Source organism: Populus trichocarpa, chromosome 6, assembly GCF_000002775.5.
Source record: "Populus trichocarpa isolate Nisqually-1 chromosome 6, P.trichocarpa_v4.1, whole genome shotgun sequence".
Taxonomy (NCBI): domain Eukaryota; kingdom Viridiplantae; phylum Streptophyta; class Magnoliopsida; order Malpighiales; family Salicaceae; genus Populus; species Populus trichocarpa.
Window position 1 is genome coordinate 5,835,357 of NC_037290.2, and position 17,429 is coordinate 5,852,785.

Below are 17,429 nucleotides of genomic sequence, written 5' to 3' on the forward strand. Positions count from 1 at the left end.
GTCAAAATTAAATCTTTCATGATTATGTATTAAACATAGAATTCCAATATATATTTGAACACTCATATGTATAGAAATCTAACAAATAAAAAATATTTGATTCCAATTTCTTTAAGAGAAAGCAACTAAGTCAATTATAAGGATGTTTTAGAATATAGTAAAGATTATTTTTCAAAGTGTATTTTTTGCATAAAAATACATAAAAATAATTTTGATATTAACACGACAAAACAATTAAAAAAATATTTAAAAAATTAATTCAAAGCTAAAAACAAATTCAATAATTTTCAAAATTACAGTTGGATTGCAATTTTAAATAGAATCTAAGCCGTCAATGCACGAGTGACAAATGGATACACAAGCAATACCTAAATATGTTTTTATACACTAAATTTATTTTACTATAATCTGTGGCTTGGCGTGAACCAAAGGGTTAGTTCACTTTAAAATTAAGTTAAAAAAGTGTTTGATATTAAGTTTTAACCTGTGTTTCATAAATTTTGAATTTTTTTTTCAAATTAATTTTTTTAATATATTTTGATGTCTTATATAAAAAATAAATTTTAAAAATAAAAAAATATTGTAATATATTTCTAAATAAAATATACTTTAAAAAATACTGACTACTATACTTAAGAAGAAGGATCGCACAAAACAGGATCGAAAACCTGTTTCTCTGAGACAAACGGTTGTCATTGTCTCTGTGTTTTTGAAGATTATGCTAAGAAGTTTTAGAAATGGAAACAAAAACTGTAATAGCAGCAACAACAGGTCATGCTCACCTTGTTGGGTCTCTTAAACCTAAGCGTTTTGCTATTTTTTCAATCATGAGTGCCCCAAAAAAGCGAGCTTTAGTTCTAAAGGTATTATTTTTCCCACAAATCTTAATGTATATGTTTTAGTGTGTTAATAAAAAGATGCAAAATTCAATCTTTCTATGGAAATTTTGTATGGGTTTGATCCTTATTTGATGACATTATAGCCAACACTTCAGCATTACTTTTTTCCCCTTTCCCTTTAGAAGGCGGGAACTTTATTTGAATGTGAATTTAAAACAATGAAAAACAGAACCTCAATTTTGCTTTTGAATTAATATTATTAGTGGGATTTTGATAATTCTGTATGAGTCACACTTTTTATGTTAGTTTATGGTAATTCGTGCCAGAATTTTGTGCTCGAAAAGGTCATAACTTTTTGTTAAATGGTTTTAGTTTGAAAGCTCGTGGAGGAAATTGAAATTTTGAGCGTATGTTTATTGGGCTTGCTTATTGCTTAGTACAGATGATAAGGCAATGGGAGTGTGATAAGGGTGTTTGTGGAAAGGAAACTTGTGTGGATTGTGCATCATTAATACAGACATTCTGTAAGCAAAGAAGGGCCCATCTAGAGTTGAAATGTGAAGGATTTTTACCAGACAACACTACTCTTTCAGCTATGATGCGTTGTTATGCTTATAGTGGCCTTTTACCTCAATCACAGGCAATATGGGAGGAAATGCTGTATAGTTCTTCTGTGCCTAGTGTTCAGGTAGTTTCGGAATTAATTGACAATTATGCAAGGAGTGGAATTTTTGATGAAGTAATCAAAATTCTTGATCAGTTGAGTTCTTCGAGAACTTTTGACTTTTTTCATCAGGTTTACTCACTGGCTATCTCTTGCTTCGGAAAGGGTGGTCAACTTGATTTGATGGAGGATACTTTGAAGAAGATGGTCTCAAAGGGTCTCCGGTAGACTCTGGCACTGGGAATGCTTTTGTTATGTATTATAGTCGTCATGGTTCTTTGGCAGAGATGGAAGCTGCCTGAGATCGCCTTAAAAGGTCTAGACTCCTCATAGAGAGAAGGAATTAGAGCAATGCCGTTTCCATATATAAAGGAAAGAAAATTTTACAGGCTAGGGAGTTCCTAAGGTGAATACTTAGGAAAAATGAAGACTCTTGCAGAGGGAATTTCTGAAGATGTTGGAAGCTGGTTTTCATCCCGATCTTACTACATTTAATGTACAAGCCCTTGCTTTTCAAGAATGTCTTTGTTGTGGGATCTCCATCTAGGCCTTGAGCATATGAAACATGATAAGGTTGCTCCTTATCTTGTGACTTATGGTTGTGACATTGATGCATCAGGAGCATGATGCATTTGGATAATTCTCCAAAGTTATTAACAGATCCTTTAGTGTTTGTGTTTTTGGGAATGGGGGTTTCCATTCAAGTTCAGAGGCATTTATGGAGTTTGATAGGCAGCGGAAGGGGATTTACAGAGAGAGTTCATTAAAATATATACCAGGAAACTACACAAGAGTAAACATATCTTTTGGAAATACTGACTATTGGCCTTATGTTACTGTGTAAAATCTTGATTGGTTTGACTGAAACTTGAAGTATGCTCATATAGAATTCTTTTAGATTCTTAGAGTTTGGAGTCAACATGCAACCTTGAGCTATTACTTTGCCTTTTGGAAGAGATGGTCGTGATTTTCCCCTTAAATGTTTATTCTGCTTAATAGCAATGCAATGTCCGATGACTGCGTTAATTGTCCAAAAGGTGTCCCTTATCATCTTAAATCCTAGAATGTTTGTCAAATCTTGCTGATCTAGTGGAGGTGACCCTTGGAGGCTGAAGGTGGAATTGGAAATGGTTGAGATATAACTGATCAGTTTCAATTGTAAATACTCGAGAAATCTGAATATGCTGTTGGATTTGGCTATACCGGGTTGAATACTCTCTTAACTAGAAACCATGCCAGCATTAAAACGAGTTTGGTTTTCCAAGAGCTACAAAAGAATTTAAAACAAGCTTCAGGTAATGTTGAATGCCAAATACATCTATCTTCGCTACAACAAAGTGTTTTTCAATCGTCCTTCATCTTCTTCCTCTAGATGGTGTGCTTGGGTGGCTTCTTGAGCTATCATATCCAGATTGTAGCTCGCTGTGATCACATCCTGGCAACAGATCAGAAACAATTGAATTGTAAAGCTTGCAGAGGTTGTAACTTGTAAGATCTACGAGTTGCTATGAAATTAGTAAATGTTATCCTAGGAAAAATTGAAGTTTGCACAAGCAGGTTTTTTGCCGCTGGAGTTAAAAAAATGGAAGCATGTAAAACTCACTTGAACTGAGGAAAATTGGCTGTGATAAGGGGAGCTTCCTGTGCTGCCCCCAGGCATGACGCTAGGCATGTTTTCCTCAGCAAGTTCTCTCAATCTCTTAAGCTCAGGTAGTATGACCGCTCCGAGATCTGGTCTATCTTTCCGCCTCAGTTCTGCACAACAAAGAGATAACTTGGCAAAGTTCATGGCTTCCTCAATGGGCCAGTCTAGAACGGCTGGGTCAAGCATCTCTGCAAAAGTTCCTTTCTCAATGGCCCTCTCAACATGATGAGTTAAACCCATAGGTGGCTTGGCTGTTATTATTTGTAGAAGCAGGATACCAAGTGAGTAAATATCGGATTTTATCCCTAGCATTCCTGTCTGCTGATATTCTGGGTCAATGTAACAGAATGTTCCAGCTGTTGATGTCATGCGATATTGAGTAACAGTGTTGGCTATTGATGGAGGGACAAGCCTGGCCAAGCCAACATCACTAATCTTACTGACATAGTTGCGGTCAAGCAAAATGTTGCCAGGTTTGAGGTCGCGGTGCACAAGTGGTTCTGGCTTGGTTTGATGGAGGAAAAGAAGGCCAGTGCCGATTTCTGCAGCAATCCGGAATCTTAATTGCCAAGAAAGAGGTGGACTGTTTCCTCGGTGGAACAGGCAGTCTTCCAAGCTTCCGTTGGCCATGTACTCATAGACTAAGCAGCCATACTCTGGGCAGGCTCCCAGGAGGAGAACCATGTTTGGATGCCTTATGCAGGATAATACTTCAACCTGCATAAGAGTTGTCAGAAATTCGGAATACACCTAAGAACAGATGGTTCATTAGGAAAAAAAAAGAACAGAAAAAAGAAGAAGAAGAGAAGACAGAAAAAAAGGGCAGTGCCATTACACTGGATTTTGTCTAGTTTTCTTCCTAGAGCAAAAAAGATTAAAAAAAAACACGAGTTTGGGAAACTTAAATTCAATACTTGCGGCTCAACTTTTATGAGCTGAAGGCAATGGATTAGCTCAAAATATTGTCAGACTTATTTGTTGCAGGAGAACTAGTGGCTAAATAAATATGATTTACTTTTCTAGTCGGCTCTTTGGCATTTGAAAAATCACTAGGTTTGGCTACTCCTTTGTAGTTTCTGAAGAAAAGTGTGAATGTTACTAGTTCCTCGTTTCAAAACCTCATATTAAATGATTCTCTTCATCACTTCTGCTAGGATACTAGTGATCATCATTTTGAATTCAGTTTCATTAGTTCATTTCCATAAAGTTATGATGGATGTATGTAGGTTTATGTTTATTTACTCAATTATTTTTGGTTGATGGACAGATCTCCAAACCTCTTGCTGAAACTGTGACCTTCCATGAGCTGCATCAGGACGTAAAACTTTAATGGCCACTGGTGTATGATCCAGATAGGACCTGTAAACAGGCCCATAACCTCCTTCTCCAATCTTGAGCGAGTTTGAAAACTCATCTGTTGCTGCTTCAATCTCCTCAATCGTGTATTTTCGATATCGAAGATCACTGTTTGCAATGGATGCTAGTGCCTTATTCTTCTCCTGGAATTCCTTTTGAGCTATCATTTCTGCATTTAGTCTTTTTTGTAATTCCAATTCGGCAATCCTTTGAGATGATTCAGCTGCCTCAATGGCTGCTTTACACTTAGCTCTCTCCTTTGCTACAAGTTGCAAGGCAGCTTCCTCTGCCAATCGCGCTCCTTCTGATCTCTGTTGTTCTTCCAATTTCCAATGATGAAGTTCCCTGGCCTGTAATGAAATTTCATCAGAATTCAATCACATTGCAGCTCAACTCAAGGTTTCATTTTCAATTCAATGTTTCCATTGGTGCTTTTGGTTGGAGATTTTGGATATTCTGAGCTATTTGTTTATTTTGACTTTCAAGTTTGAGTAATACATAATGAGCTTCCAGTCTGAAGAGAATGAAAAGGGAGCTTGAATGATGGAATGATGGAACGCCTCTAAATATATTTTTAAATGTACTGATAAATTCATTATGAAAGATGGACTTTTGTACCATAGAATTAACAAATTTAGACTCTTGTCAAAGAAGGTTTGAACTGTCAGTACCTTCTGTTTTGCTGTGAGTGCTTCTCTGCAGGCTGAGCTATACATGTCCATTGTTTGCTTGAGCTCTAGTCTGAGCCTCCGCATCTCAGATTCCATGTCGTCCTATAAAGTTTGAATGAAGCATGCATTATATTTATGTTTTCTGTCTACTCTAATGTGAACCATTCTAAGTTACATGAGTGTATGCCTCACTTTTGCCCTAATGTTTATTGTTTGTCTCCCTGTCAACCTGCCTTCTTCCCATGATTCACAGAACTTTTGTTTGTTATGAATGATTATGTTTCTATAGGTAATCATATGACTGCTAATGGACATTACTTTTTTTGAAAATGTATGGAAAACAAATGTAAAAGCATTATAAAGGAAAGATGATGGGCATGGAGAGAAAATTATTAGCTTCTGGGAGAAATCTATTGGGACAAGCCAACCAGAACCTGCCCCTTGATTGTCAGGAAACACACAGTTCAATCAGGATCATACACAAATAGATGCATGTTGGTGGGTGTTTATGCATGCATTAACTATGCCTTCTCTGGGACTTTATGTTGTTACCATGTTCTGTGAAGACGACCATGATGTGTTGCTACTTTCTTGTGAGGTTGATGAGAAATTATACTGTGAACTTGAATCTATTGATTTGTTTCCTGAGTACAATGACCCAAAGGATCTATAGTCATAATCCGAGCCATTTGAAAGCCGAGGTGTCATTCCAGTTTCGAAAGCGTTTGAAAGCCGAGGTGTCATTCCAGTTTCAAAAGCATCGTAGATAGCAGGAAATGTGTGATCAATGCTTGGCCTTCCACTGCTTACAAATGATATGTCAGAATCTGGAATGGAGGGCTCATATTTGGCGATTCCACCTCTTCTAGTGAATGGTGACCTGTTTCGGTGGTTATCAGGTTAGTCCTCTCATTGAATATCAGGATATTCTCTAATTAGAAATTGCCATCATCTTCAAATTTTCGTTCCTTAAAGAATTGCTGGTGCTTTATGAGCCTCGTTATCAGTGCTGCATCAAGATGGCAGCCACTGATATGAGGCAGCCACATGAGCATGGATGCCATAGTTTTTGTTGTGAGAAATATTATGGTTTTGCTTTGACTTGCCTCTAAAGTTGGTGTTGGAAAGCAGTAGTGCCAGGACTAGTGGTACCGGTGAAGCGACCAAAAAATAGAAAAAAAAAGGGTTTGTATCATGGAAAAAGTTGCTAATAAATTTAAGATGTCAAGCTGAAAGTTCCTTGTCAAGCATTGAAAAGAGAAGTGTCAAATCGTGTAAAGTTCAAAGAAACCAGTATAATTCAATAAGAGCATAGAACTGCCTGCCATTGTAACTGGGAGAGAATGAGAAGAAGCTTCTATCCGTTTAGACTTTAAATTATATGACTAACCTGTAGCACCATGGATTATTGATGGTCATTAGTATTTTACACCTATACACCTCAGAGAAGTTTATCTGTCGAACTTACTTGATTTCCATATCTTCTTGAAGGCCTTGCAGGGTATATGGTGACCTCTCTGGTACTGTAAAAGATCGATACACCTCTAATGAGAAACGACAAAGCCATATAAAGCGGTGTAAAGAACAAAATGCTTACTAGAGAGGCAGACCTCTGGGACCTAGGCTAGACTTGAAAAGGGTTTCAACTGTATCCCTGCTCTGCATTTGAGTTTGAATGGAGTGTTTTGGAGGTGGTGGACCACTAGCAGATCGCACCGATGAGATCTTTCCTTTGCTGATGACATATACAGAGCAGAAGCCTGGCGCTCCTTTGGACACATTACCTGGAATATCTGTGGTCTTGAATTTTCTGTGGGGAAGAAAAACATAATTAGTATGATATCAAAATTCATTATATCTTAGAGGATGAGATGTGGCATTGTATGAAATCAGATGGAAATCCGAAGTTGCTTGAACCTCGTAAACAGAATTAGATGGAACATTGTCCTGGCAGTTATCCATCTATATCTTGGTTTGTTCCAGATTTGAGAAATCTGAAAACCAAACCAACAATTGCAAGCTCTACGTATCAACTTAGCCCAGGGAATTAGACTTATTGTCTTAATCTAATGTCTATTTGTCCTGTAAATAAATATTTCTTTAGGTAGCAAAGAGAATCTGAGTTATGATCAGCTAGCCCTCCATAAATGCTTTACCTGACAAGGCCTCCCTTCGATGATGAACCAAGTATCAGAATCTCAATTGCATTTGTGGTAACGTATTCTATTATTCCTTTGGCAACGTCCATTTTCTCCACGACAACTTCGTTGCATTTTATCTGCATCAAACGTCAACGGTGAGATTGAAGGATAAAAACCCAGTAATCTCCATTGCTAAATTAGTGTAGCACGTGAAAATTTAATTACATAACCAAACGTTAACCAAATGAAATGGGGATTTGATATGGAAAAAGGGAGCAGAAATTACCTCCTTTCTTGTGCAGAAGCAACGAAATGGAAGGAACAGCGATTTGGCTTGGCTGGTAATTTGTTTGCTATACATGTTCGCAACGTCGTCATTGACCTCATTGATGGAGACTTGGTTTCCACCTGCAACCACAGAGAAAATTGGTACGGTGGTGAATGTGATGCTTAAACATTCCATCTCAAGATTTTATTACGAGCAACCAAAGCAATATCAAGCGAAAGTTGAAAAGATTCTTGATATTAGAACTGCTAGCTTAAATCGGAATTGTTGAATCTGAACTGTGTGATGGATTTTATGATGTTCTGATTCGTATATACGTGCATTGCATGCAAGGTCTAGACGACAAACAATGACTGATAATGATTATTATCATTCAAGCCAGCACTAATTATCAGATTAGTATCATCATCATTAAGACATGAAGAAGAGGAGGCACACATGGGGTGGGGATGGATGAAAGGTTTTGTTTAATATGCAGAAGCGTAAGAGCCTGTCCCCTGGTGAGAAGATGATCAACAGTCCACTTGAGAGCATGTTGGCTACTTTTATCCTTGTCTATGGCAACTGCTACATTGTTTTCTTTCTTTTCTCCATTCCTTCTAGCCATCTATGTCTCTCTTGTGAAAATCAAATCAGCTTCAGCTCAGAAAATACGAGAACAAAACAAACAAAACTTCAATGATAGCCCCTTCTGGTTTCCTTGAAACATGCTTTAAGACCATACCAAATATCATCGTCGTCTTGATAGTCAAAGAAAATGAGTTGGTGACCTCCCAAAATTAGCAAATAATACCAGACTTCAAAGACTAGTCTTAAGTTAGTTATAGAATTTAGATTAACCAACTTTCCCAAGGATTTTTATGTAGAATCTCTGTAATAAACAAATATATATTATGAAAATGAGTGATGATGTGTATCACGATTGAATGAACAGCCCAAAAGAACACACTAAATTTTATCGTTTCTCCTCGAGAAGGGAGGGAGATGATGAGCCCTTATTTGGATAGGTTCGCCTTATCCTAATTATTAGCAAAGCAATATTCTTTTGTTCTAATATTAGTGATTTACATGAATGAGAGAGGAGAAATCATATTAAGGTGTACATATGCATCAAAAAGAAACAACCTAATGATTTAAATTATTATTTTTTTAATTAGCACCAAGTATTCGGACCAAGACCTAACTAATCATGGGATAAACAGGCTGGAGGTGTTTGCACCTGACAAGAGTCAGAACCTGGAATCTTGGAAAATAGCGTACTGTCAATTCTCAGGCCTTCCCTCTTAGGCGAACTCCATGGGATTCTAATGATTTAAACTGGATATTTCTGTTCATACCTTGTGATGAGATATATATTTTCTTATTTAAAGAGAATGGATCACCTACTTAATTTCCAGTATCAGCAAAACAATGGAGCCCAATGAACATTCACTAAAAGGCTTGGAAGCAACTGAATTTTATTTCCTTATTCTGCTGTGAAATTGGCTCCAAAAATCTCAACCAAACCTTTCTTCCTCTCATTATAGATTTTCCAAAACAAAAAAGAAAAGAAAAGAAAAGAAATCGATGCATCAAACCAAGAACTCAAGAAAAGAAAAAACAATGAACATTGTGGGTCCTAAAAGCAGAAATTCATAAGTAAGACCAAATGACATGATCAGATTCTGATCTGATGCTATCCTGTTCGCATGTCAATCTTAGAGAATACAATAGCTCCCATCAGTACATCTGCCATGAAATTTACTCCCTGCATCCTCCACCTGAAATCCTTACATGGAGAAGAACAAGTCATTGTCCCTCCATTTACTGCTTCAACAGTCAAAGGCTTGGTGGCTGTAAGCTCACACTGAAGTACTAAAATAGGTTATGAAATACTTATAGAGAAGTACATGAGCGGGTTTTTTTTTTTTTTACTTTTTTGGATTCGGGGGTTAATTTTAATTGTTTTTTAAGATAATTGGGTCTAATTATAATAAAAATTTTGGAATTGGTGTTTAATAATAGTAGCTGAAGAAAATGAGGGATAACATGAAAAGAGATCAATCAGTGGTGGGATGAAAATCATGAAATTATAACGTCTGCAGACAACAGAGCCACTGCATGAAAATCATGAAGATGGTAAAGTCACTGAACTAGAGAGAACACTAATGCAATCAAGGCATAACTATTTATCTTTAATTTTCCACTTGTTCACTTCTATGAAAATTTGGATCAAAATCAAAGTTAGATTGTAACGTGTTCCATTCTGCCTAGCTATTGTATTGACCTTAACTTGGGATGAATTTTGTTTCCTAGGATGTATTCAAAATTTTGATGTGTGGACTGTCAGTTCGATGGAAAGTGATGCAGTGACAAGTTGTGAAGAATCTGTACGTAACGACGGAGAGAACTGGGGAATGCTTGATGATACATTGCAAAGGTCCTTGTGGCAAAGGCTATCAGATTCTTCTCCCTAGAAGAAACTGTTACTGCAAACTTATGTAGATCGTGACAGATTATTGGTCCAAAATCCTGATATCAACTACTAATATACTTCTTATTTGCACTGCTCGTTCATTCTTTAGGTTTTCCATCTTCTTTTATCTGCAAGATTCTTTGAGTTGTAGTGCTAATTAACCCTTCATATATAGTCATAAGTTTCTTTTCTTGAGAAGTTTAGTGTAATGGAGAGTAGATGTTGTATGAACCTTGTCGGAATTCATAGATATAATTGTTAATCAATGAGTTTTTCTGCTTCGGGCGTTTATACATTTTTGAATTGAGTTCGTTTCTTTTTTCTTTTTCAAAGCCACACGTAATATATATGTTTCTGTTGTAGCTATAGATTGAAAATGTGTGATGATTATGATATTCACACCTTCTACACTGCAATGCATGTCTCATAAGATGTTATGTTTGGAAAAGGAAACCATGCTTGAAACTCTCAAATCTGCGAGTAGCCTTAAAACTTGACAGATATTCAGTAAAATTGTTTTACAGGAAAGCAGAAGAAATCCAAGCATATTACAATATTTAGAGAACACAGTTATAGATTACGTTCACGCTTCTGAGCTGCTTCATTTGCAGCCTTGGCCTTTGCCTTCTCCCACTCCACTATCTTCAATGCAATTTCCTCAATTAGATGAGCCTCCTGTATTCTTTTTTCCTCTCCCATTCCATTGTTCAAGTTCCATTGCCTGTCATTAAAACAACAAACATTAGGGCTTACTAAATCTACGGCATTAGGTGGGGTAGAATCACTGATGCTTAAAACCTTTTGTTTTGCAGCAACTGCTTCTTTGCAGGCTGCATGATACATATCTATTGTTTGCTTGAGTTCATTCTTTAGCCTTCTAACCTCATCTTCATGGTCTTCCTGAAATCGTAATAAACATTCAGCTGAAAGAATACATGAATTTAAAACTAAAACAAATCAAGTATATCTCTCTTGAAAAGATTTGCAAAATTGCTAGCTAAGTACACATCACTTTCCAACTCCTGTACTCGCACAATTCTGGATTAAAAATGGATTCAAAGTTGAGTTTTGAAATTGTAAGGGACTTGTTCAGCACAGTACTGACCTTGTTATGTTCCAACCATGGCTCTAAATGATTGTCCAAACTTTTGAATTCAGGAATAGGGCTAATTAAGCTCGACTGGGGATCTGGACCCTGAGTGTGATTCGAAGTCTCTTTCCTCCATATACAAGTCTTTTCGCAAGTTTTCGGTTAGTTCAGCACACCCCAGATTTTCATAAAAAGCAAAGAACGAGGTGTCAGTGCTTGGCCTTTCGGAACTTTCAACTGGGCTATCTGGGTGATCAGGTGAGAGCTCATCATCCCAGCTTTCGGCTCCTCTACACAAATGATTATCAAATGTTAACAGCTATCTTATTTCATTGGAATTAGCATACGGGGTATCCACCACCCTAGTTATAGCTAGTTTATAGAAATTGCAGAGACTATATATCTAGGCTGCAACTAACCATAGAAGAATAAGGCAATTTGTGATATACAGTGGGCAGTTATGATGAAAACATACAGTCAGAACAATCATTGAAATAATTTTGAGCCCTGAGCTTAATTTTTCTTGTCAAATACTGGGAATCTCAAAATCTTGGTTTGTCAAAATCATTATGTATCAAAAGCTACCGGCCCTTAGAACGATTCTAGAAATTTTTATCTCAATGTATATGATTTGGAATAGTATTTAGTCTTCGTGGCAGCAGGTAACCGAACACTCGGCAGTGTCCCTCCTGCTGCAGAACTAGCTGGGACTGGACGAGTTGCATTTCGCGAACCACTGACCTTTCCTTTCGAAACTACATATACAGTGCAGAAACTCGGTGCCCGTTTCAATACAGTGCCAGGAATATCTGCAGTCTTGAATAGTCTGTATAAATCAACATTAAATTAACCAATTACATTACAGAAATTTGCCACAAAAGCCATCAATCACACCAACTAATCAGATAATTCCGATCCTTGTGAATCCATTTTATGTGACAAGTTTTCTTGCTATCCGTTGTGCTACCAAGGAAAAAAAAAACTGTCCACAATGGCTAAAAGAGTGTTTGTTTGTGTAGTGCGCCGCGTGACGCATCTGGAAATCATGTAATATAACACTAGCTTATTTAGTAATTTATAGAGATCATATTTCAATTAATTTGACTGTATATCTTTTCCATGGATGTTGCAAAAATAATCCATGATTTCCGCAATGTCGAAAGAGAACAATCTTTTAATATGGAAATTATAGTAATATTTTTATTTATTTCCATGATAGTAATGTAGAGAGGTAGGCATGCAAGTTGAAGACATTGCTGGCAAGAAGGGAAAAATGAAAACATGAAAATGAAAAAGAAAAAAGAAAAAAAAAAGCGCATCGGCAATCCCACTTTCACTCCAACTTCCATCCTGCATTTACATCCACAAGAACTACTTTTTTGTACATGCATGCATTATCGTTCCCATAGCTCTTCATTCAACTCCAAAAAAAAACAATTATTTCTGACCCCCTCCCCCCTCTAATAGATTAGAAATCCAGTTTTTAACTCAACCATACTAGAAATATTTAAGAGAATGTGATGTCATCAGACTTTCCTATTGAAGATCTCATGTCTCCTTCACTAGCATATGAGGAGAAAAAATCATCATCACTGTCTCTCTCTTTTATTTCTTCAATCCTCTCAACAGCTTCCTTCAAGTCTATCCTCTTCTCCACATCCGCTTCACAACAACTCAAACCAATCTTCAATAGCTTGATCACCTCACTTTCACCACCACCATTTTGCTTTGTTGGCCCGTTGGTCATATCCTTATCAATCACCACATTAGTCCACTCTTCATGAGGAACAGAATTGACCCAATTTGCCAAATCTTCCTCCTCGCTTCCCTTGCCTTGCGGTACGAAATTTGCTGGCAACTTTGCTGATAAGATCTCAAGTATCAATATCCCTAGACTCCATACATCGGTCTTCTTGGTAATCCGGCCGTGATGCAAGTATTCAGGGGACTTGTAGGCTACCATGAGCTCTTGAGCATTCTCTTGGTTGATCACAGGAACTAGTCCATAGTCGGTGAGCAAGGGCTCGTTGGATTGAGTGAGAAGAACATTGGAAGATTTAAGGTGGCCGTGGGCAGCAATTATGTTGGGAAGGTCTTTGTAGAGGTATGCAAGACCCCTTACTACTCCTTTGACAATCTTCAATCTGCTTGGCCAGTCAAGGCTTGGTTGACCTAGAGCTTGATGACCTGAAAGAAAAAAGATGGCAGCTACCACATTATATGAATGGATGGAAAGAGAAACACAAGGAATGGTACGGGCGTTTGTGGAAGCACGCGTAGAGTGATTCTGTCCATCCAACAACGGTGTAGCACACATCAATGGATGGAAAGCATCACCATGCGCGTTTGGCAACTGTCCAAGTTTTGTGCTGAAAACATACCATGAAGATGAACAGCTAGGCTGCCTTTCTCAACAAAGTCGGTAATCAAGAGCTTCTCTTCCTTCCTATAATAGTAAGCCACAAGAGGAAGTAAGTTAGAGTGCTTCAATCTCCCTAACCTCCTCATATGCTCTTGAAACTCTTCTCTCCCGACATTATTCATCTGCTTAAACCTCTTAACCACCATCATCGTCCCAGAGTTAAGCGCTGCTTTGTAAGAGGACCCGAAGCAACCGCTTCCTAATATCTCAGCCGAGGCCTTTAACAAGTCTGGCAAATCAAACTTCTCCCTATCATCCCTCACGAAGGACAGCTTTGGAGGTTCCCCTTTCTTGCTACCTACCGAGTGGTCTGGTGAGCTTGATGGGCTTTGGTTTTCTTCCTTGAAACCCGTTTTCTTTTTGAGGTTTGACGGTATTGGTGGTGGTGGTGCTTCTATTGAGGCTGATGGTTGTCTTTGGCTTTGACGACGAAGGAACAAGAATGCTGCAACAATGGCACCCAGTAGTAATCCCACAACTGCAGCAATGATCACGATTAGTAGCACAGGTGGTTTCTTGGAGTCAGAGTTGCTGTTGATGGTATTACATTCCTTTAACGGCGGTCCACATAGACCTTTGTTGCCTGGTCAACCAAAAAAGGTATGAATGTGATCAAGTACTAGCAAATCATTTAGCATCGTTGCTAGAAATCTGAAAAATGGTACTAAAATCAATTTTGTTGTGGTGAATTGATGTGCTTAATGTATCAATTTTCTAAATATCTTCTTTAAGAGGGAAATTCAATGCCTGGCTCATTATTTTCAAGTCTCAGAAAACTGAAGTAATGATGATTAGATATCCAACATCTCATATTAATCAATGACAATGGCAATAGAGGTTACTAGAAGCAACATATTGCTTGGTGCCATTAATGATATAAGAGGGCAGCTCACCTGAAAAGGAGCTGGAGTCCATCTTACTGAGACCTGCGGGGATTGGCCCCTCCAATGCATTGTTTGACACGCTGAATGAAAGAAGATTCTGAGTCAAATCTGGTAGCTGCCCAGTAAATTGGTTGCCTTCAAGCCTCAAATCCAAAAGCTTGGGCAGGGCAATCAAAGATGAAGGAATGGCACCAGTAAACTCATTTTGTGCTAAATACACTTTCTTCAGTTTCAACATGCCATCAAAAGCATCCAGTGGGATCACCCCTGAGAAATGGTTGTTGGACAAATAAAGCGCTCTCAATGAAACAATTTTCTTGAACTCTGGCATGGGACCATCGAAGTTATTGTTCATGATGCTGAGTGTTTTCAAATCTGGCAAAGCCTGTAGAGTTTCCATGTCAATCTTGCCAGCCAGCCCCATATTTTCGAGTTGTAAACCCCAAAGGATCCCGTCAACACAAATTACACCAGCCCAATTTGTTGCATTATTTTTTGTGCATGGTGTGGTCTTGTCACTCCAGTCAGACAATGCAGATGCGTTCGATAAAGAACCCTTGAACTTAAGGAGGATTTCTGAGTCTGTCAGTCCCAAAGAGGCAACAAAATGGAGGGATACAAGTAGAAAGACAAGAACAAATGAGGGTTTATCTTTAAAAGCCATGATGCTACAGTGTGGTGGGACGCGCACTGGTGGAGGGGCATGCGCGCCCTTTGCAGTCAAGAATGGCTTCAACAGAGGACTATAATGTTGGGGTGGGAGGGGGTGGAGAGGAAGCTTGGGAAGGTGGTGAAGTTTTGATGGCATAGGAAGAAAGAGAGGAGAGAGACAGAGAGGAAGAGACAATTGGTTTGCTAAGAATAGGAGAGGTTAGTATAGGCTGTCTTCAAAAAGCAAATGAAAGAAGGGTTGTGCATAAAGTTCTGACAAAGTCAAATCTCTTTGTTAGAATGCATGAGTGAGGTGTGGATTTAGATCAGAGATCTCCGGTCGCCCTTGAATTGGATTCAAAGCTAAGCCCTTTCCTTGCCTATTTCTGTGTTCAGCTTTTCACTCCTTGTGTGATAACACATTTTTCCAATTATCTTCCTCCGAAATCCAAGCCTCCCCCCTTATAAAATGGCTGCTCTGAAGAATTAAGCTGCAATTCCTGCAGGAGAGAATTAGTTTTAGTTTCATTTTTCTTTTCTTTTAGTTCTAGAATTAGCTGATATAGTTCACAAAACCAGCACCTACACCAAGTATAAAATCATCCTGTTTTCTCTCATCTATTTGGCATACTGAACAAAAAAACGATACCTGCTTATAGAAGTGTGTGTGTGTTATACGTATAAACAAAGTTATGACATAACCAAATATGCAAACAATAGTATAAATTTCTTCTCTCTTTTTCGTTCTTATAGTCATTGGAAACAGAGTTTTTCATGTAGGATCACTCAAAATCCCAGTAGTCCTAAAGCTCATATGTGCATGACACGTCCGCTAAGAAGGTGGCTAAAAGCAACAATTGTGTGAATTTGACATAAGATATGCTCTAGGGAATGAGGCAGTTTTGTGGATCAAACTCAGTATATCCTACATCAACAAGACATAGGCCATCTGGGGGTGCCGGCGGAGCAGTGGCACGTCTACACGTAGCATCCATCAGCTTTAGCAGTGCATCCTCTTGTGCCCCTGCAGCTGCTTTCCCTTACTGAGGTGGCCACAAGAACCCGAACCATCTCTCAGGTAAAGTGAACCACAACAAAAATGGAAGTTAGAAATAGTTAAACACAGCATACAAAATCCAAATCCAGCATATTTTCAAAGCATGAGGAAAATATGAAGTTTGGGATAGGGGGGGAAATAGCCACCTTGAAAAGAAACCTTAATGGGTTTGTGTCATAGTCAACAAATAAGTAGATTTGGAAGCTGAAATCTAAACTATAAACTGTATAGAAATTCAAAACGTAAACTTATGGATTCATTCTATTATTTCCAGGAATCAAAAAGACTTCTTTGCAAGTTAAGGTTACAATAAGATTCATCATCATGCATAGAAACTTGGCGTAGGAATTGACTTCGAGAGGTTGAAGAGTAAGAACCTGGCGTAGGAATTGATTAGCAACCAGCTCAACATACATGACGTTTATCTCTCTCCCATGATCCTATAAAAATAGCAGCATTATCAGTAATGCATCCATATATTCATAGATGTTATAAATATAACTTAATAGAGGAGTCTGTGTTCAAGGGAAAAGGAAATAGAGCTATTTATGCCCACTCATGGATTCCACAAAACTGCTAAAATGTTCTTGCACCCAGCACACCAGTTCACACACCATCCACTAGAATCAAAACCATGTGATTTGTATCCAAAGACAGGATAAACAAAAAGTTTTGCAAGGAAGGATATGATTAGAAACTTTACATGCGACGGCAATCTGGCTTCGGTGCCTCGAGCATGATAAATAATTCAACGATTTATTTTTAAAACAATTTTGTAATTAACCCAAAAGGAAAAGAAACCAAGTGCGCGAGTCGAGGCTTTCAAACCCAAATATACTTGGGTTTTTTTATCCTAGGCCAAGCATGCGGGCCTCATCTGCCAAGTCCATCAGCGCCTAACTCCCTTTTTTTATTTTATTTAATACGTTAACTCTGATTTTTTTGTTTTGTTTTTTACTTTTTATTATTAAAAATAAATAATGAATATACTTTATTTTCTTTTATTTTATTTTAATTTTTTGGTTAAACTTTTTTTAAATGGTAATTATTTTTTAATTTTTTTTTATAATTTCACAACGCTTCAAAGAAATTAATATAATTTATTTTAAAGTTTTCTTTTTATATTTTATATAAATAAATTTTATTTACATGACATATTCATAAATATAAAATCGTTTATTCTTAGCTACAATTAACCTTTAAAATAAAGTAAATAAAAATATATAAAACAAAAATGATAGTCAAAGTTAAGTATTTGTATTGGCATT

General features: G+C 37.5%; 2 protein-coding genes and 1 long non-coding RNA gene across 3 annotated transcripts; 1 reads left to right on the forward strand and 2 right to left on the reverse strand.

The window, feature by feature from the left end:
- The first annotated feature begins 654 nt into the window (after window positions 1-654).
- On the forward strand, window positions 655-7,307 carry LOC112327936 (uncharacterized). Its single transcript, XR_002982455.2, has 3 exons — window positions 655-863; window positions 4,416-6,074; window positions 6,667-7,307. It is a non-coding gene; the product is annotated as an uncharacterized LOC112327936 (long non-coding RNA).
- Window positions 2,711-6,048, reverse strand: LOC7487224 (U-box domain-containing protein 34). The gene is made up of 5 exons (XM_024603529.2): window positions 5,728-6,048; window positions 5,176-5,277; window positions 4,426-4,854; window positions 3,107-3,865; window positions 2,711-2,938 (listed from the first exon to the last, which is right to left on the reverse strand). The coding sequence occupies exons 1-5, from the start codon at window positions 5,917-5,919 to the stop codon at window positions 2,831-2,833; spliced, it is 1,590 nt and encodes a 529-aa protein (XP_024459297.2). The 5' UTR covers window positions 5,920-6,048; the 3' UTR covers window positions 2,711-2,830.
- Window positions 7,308-12,450: 5,143 nt separating the features above from the next.
- Window positions 12,451-15,392, reverse strand: LOC7485519 (pollen receptor-like kinase 1). Its single transcript, XM_024603516.2, has 3 exons — window positions 14,463-15,392; window positions 13,529-14,152; window positions 12,451-13,334 (listed from the first exon to the last, which is right to left on the reverse strand). Exons 1-3 carry the CDS (start codon window positions 15,259-15,261, stop codon window positions 12,655-12,657), a joined length of 2,103 nt encoding a protein of 700 aa, XP_024459284.2. The 5' UTR covers window positions 15,262-15,392; the 3' UTR covers window positions 12,451-12,654.
- Between the last annotated feature and the right edge of the window lie 2,037 nt (window positions 15,393-17,429).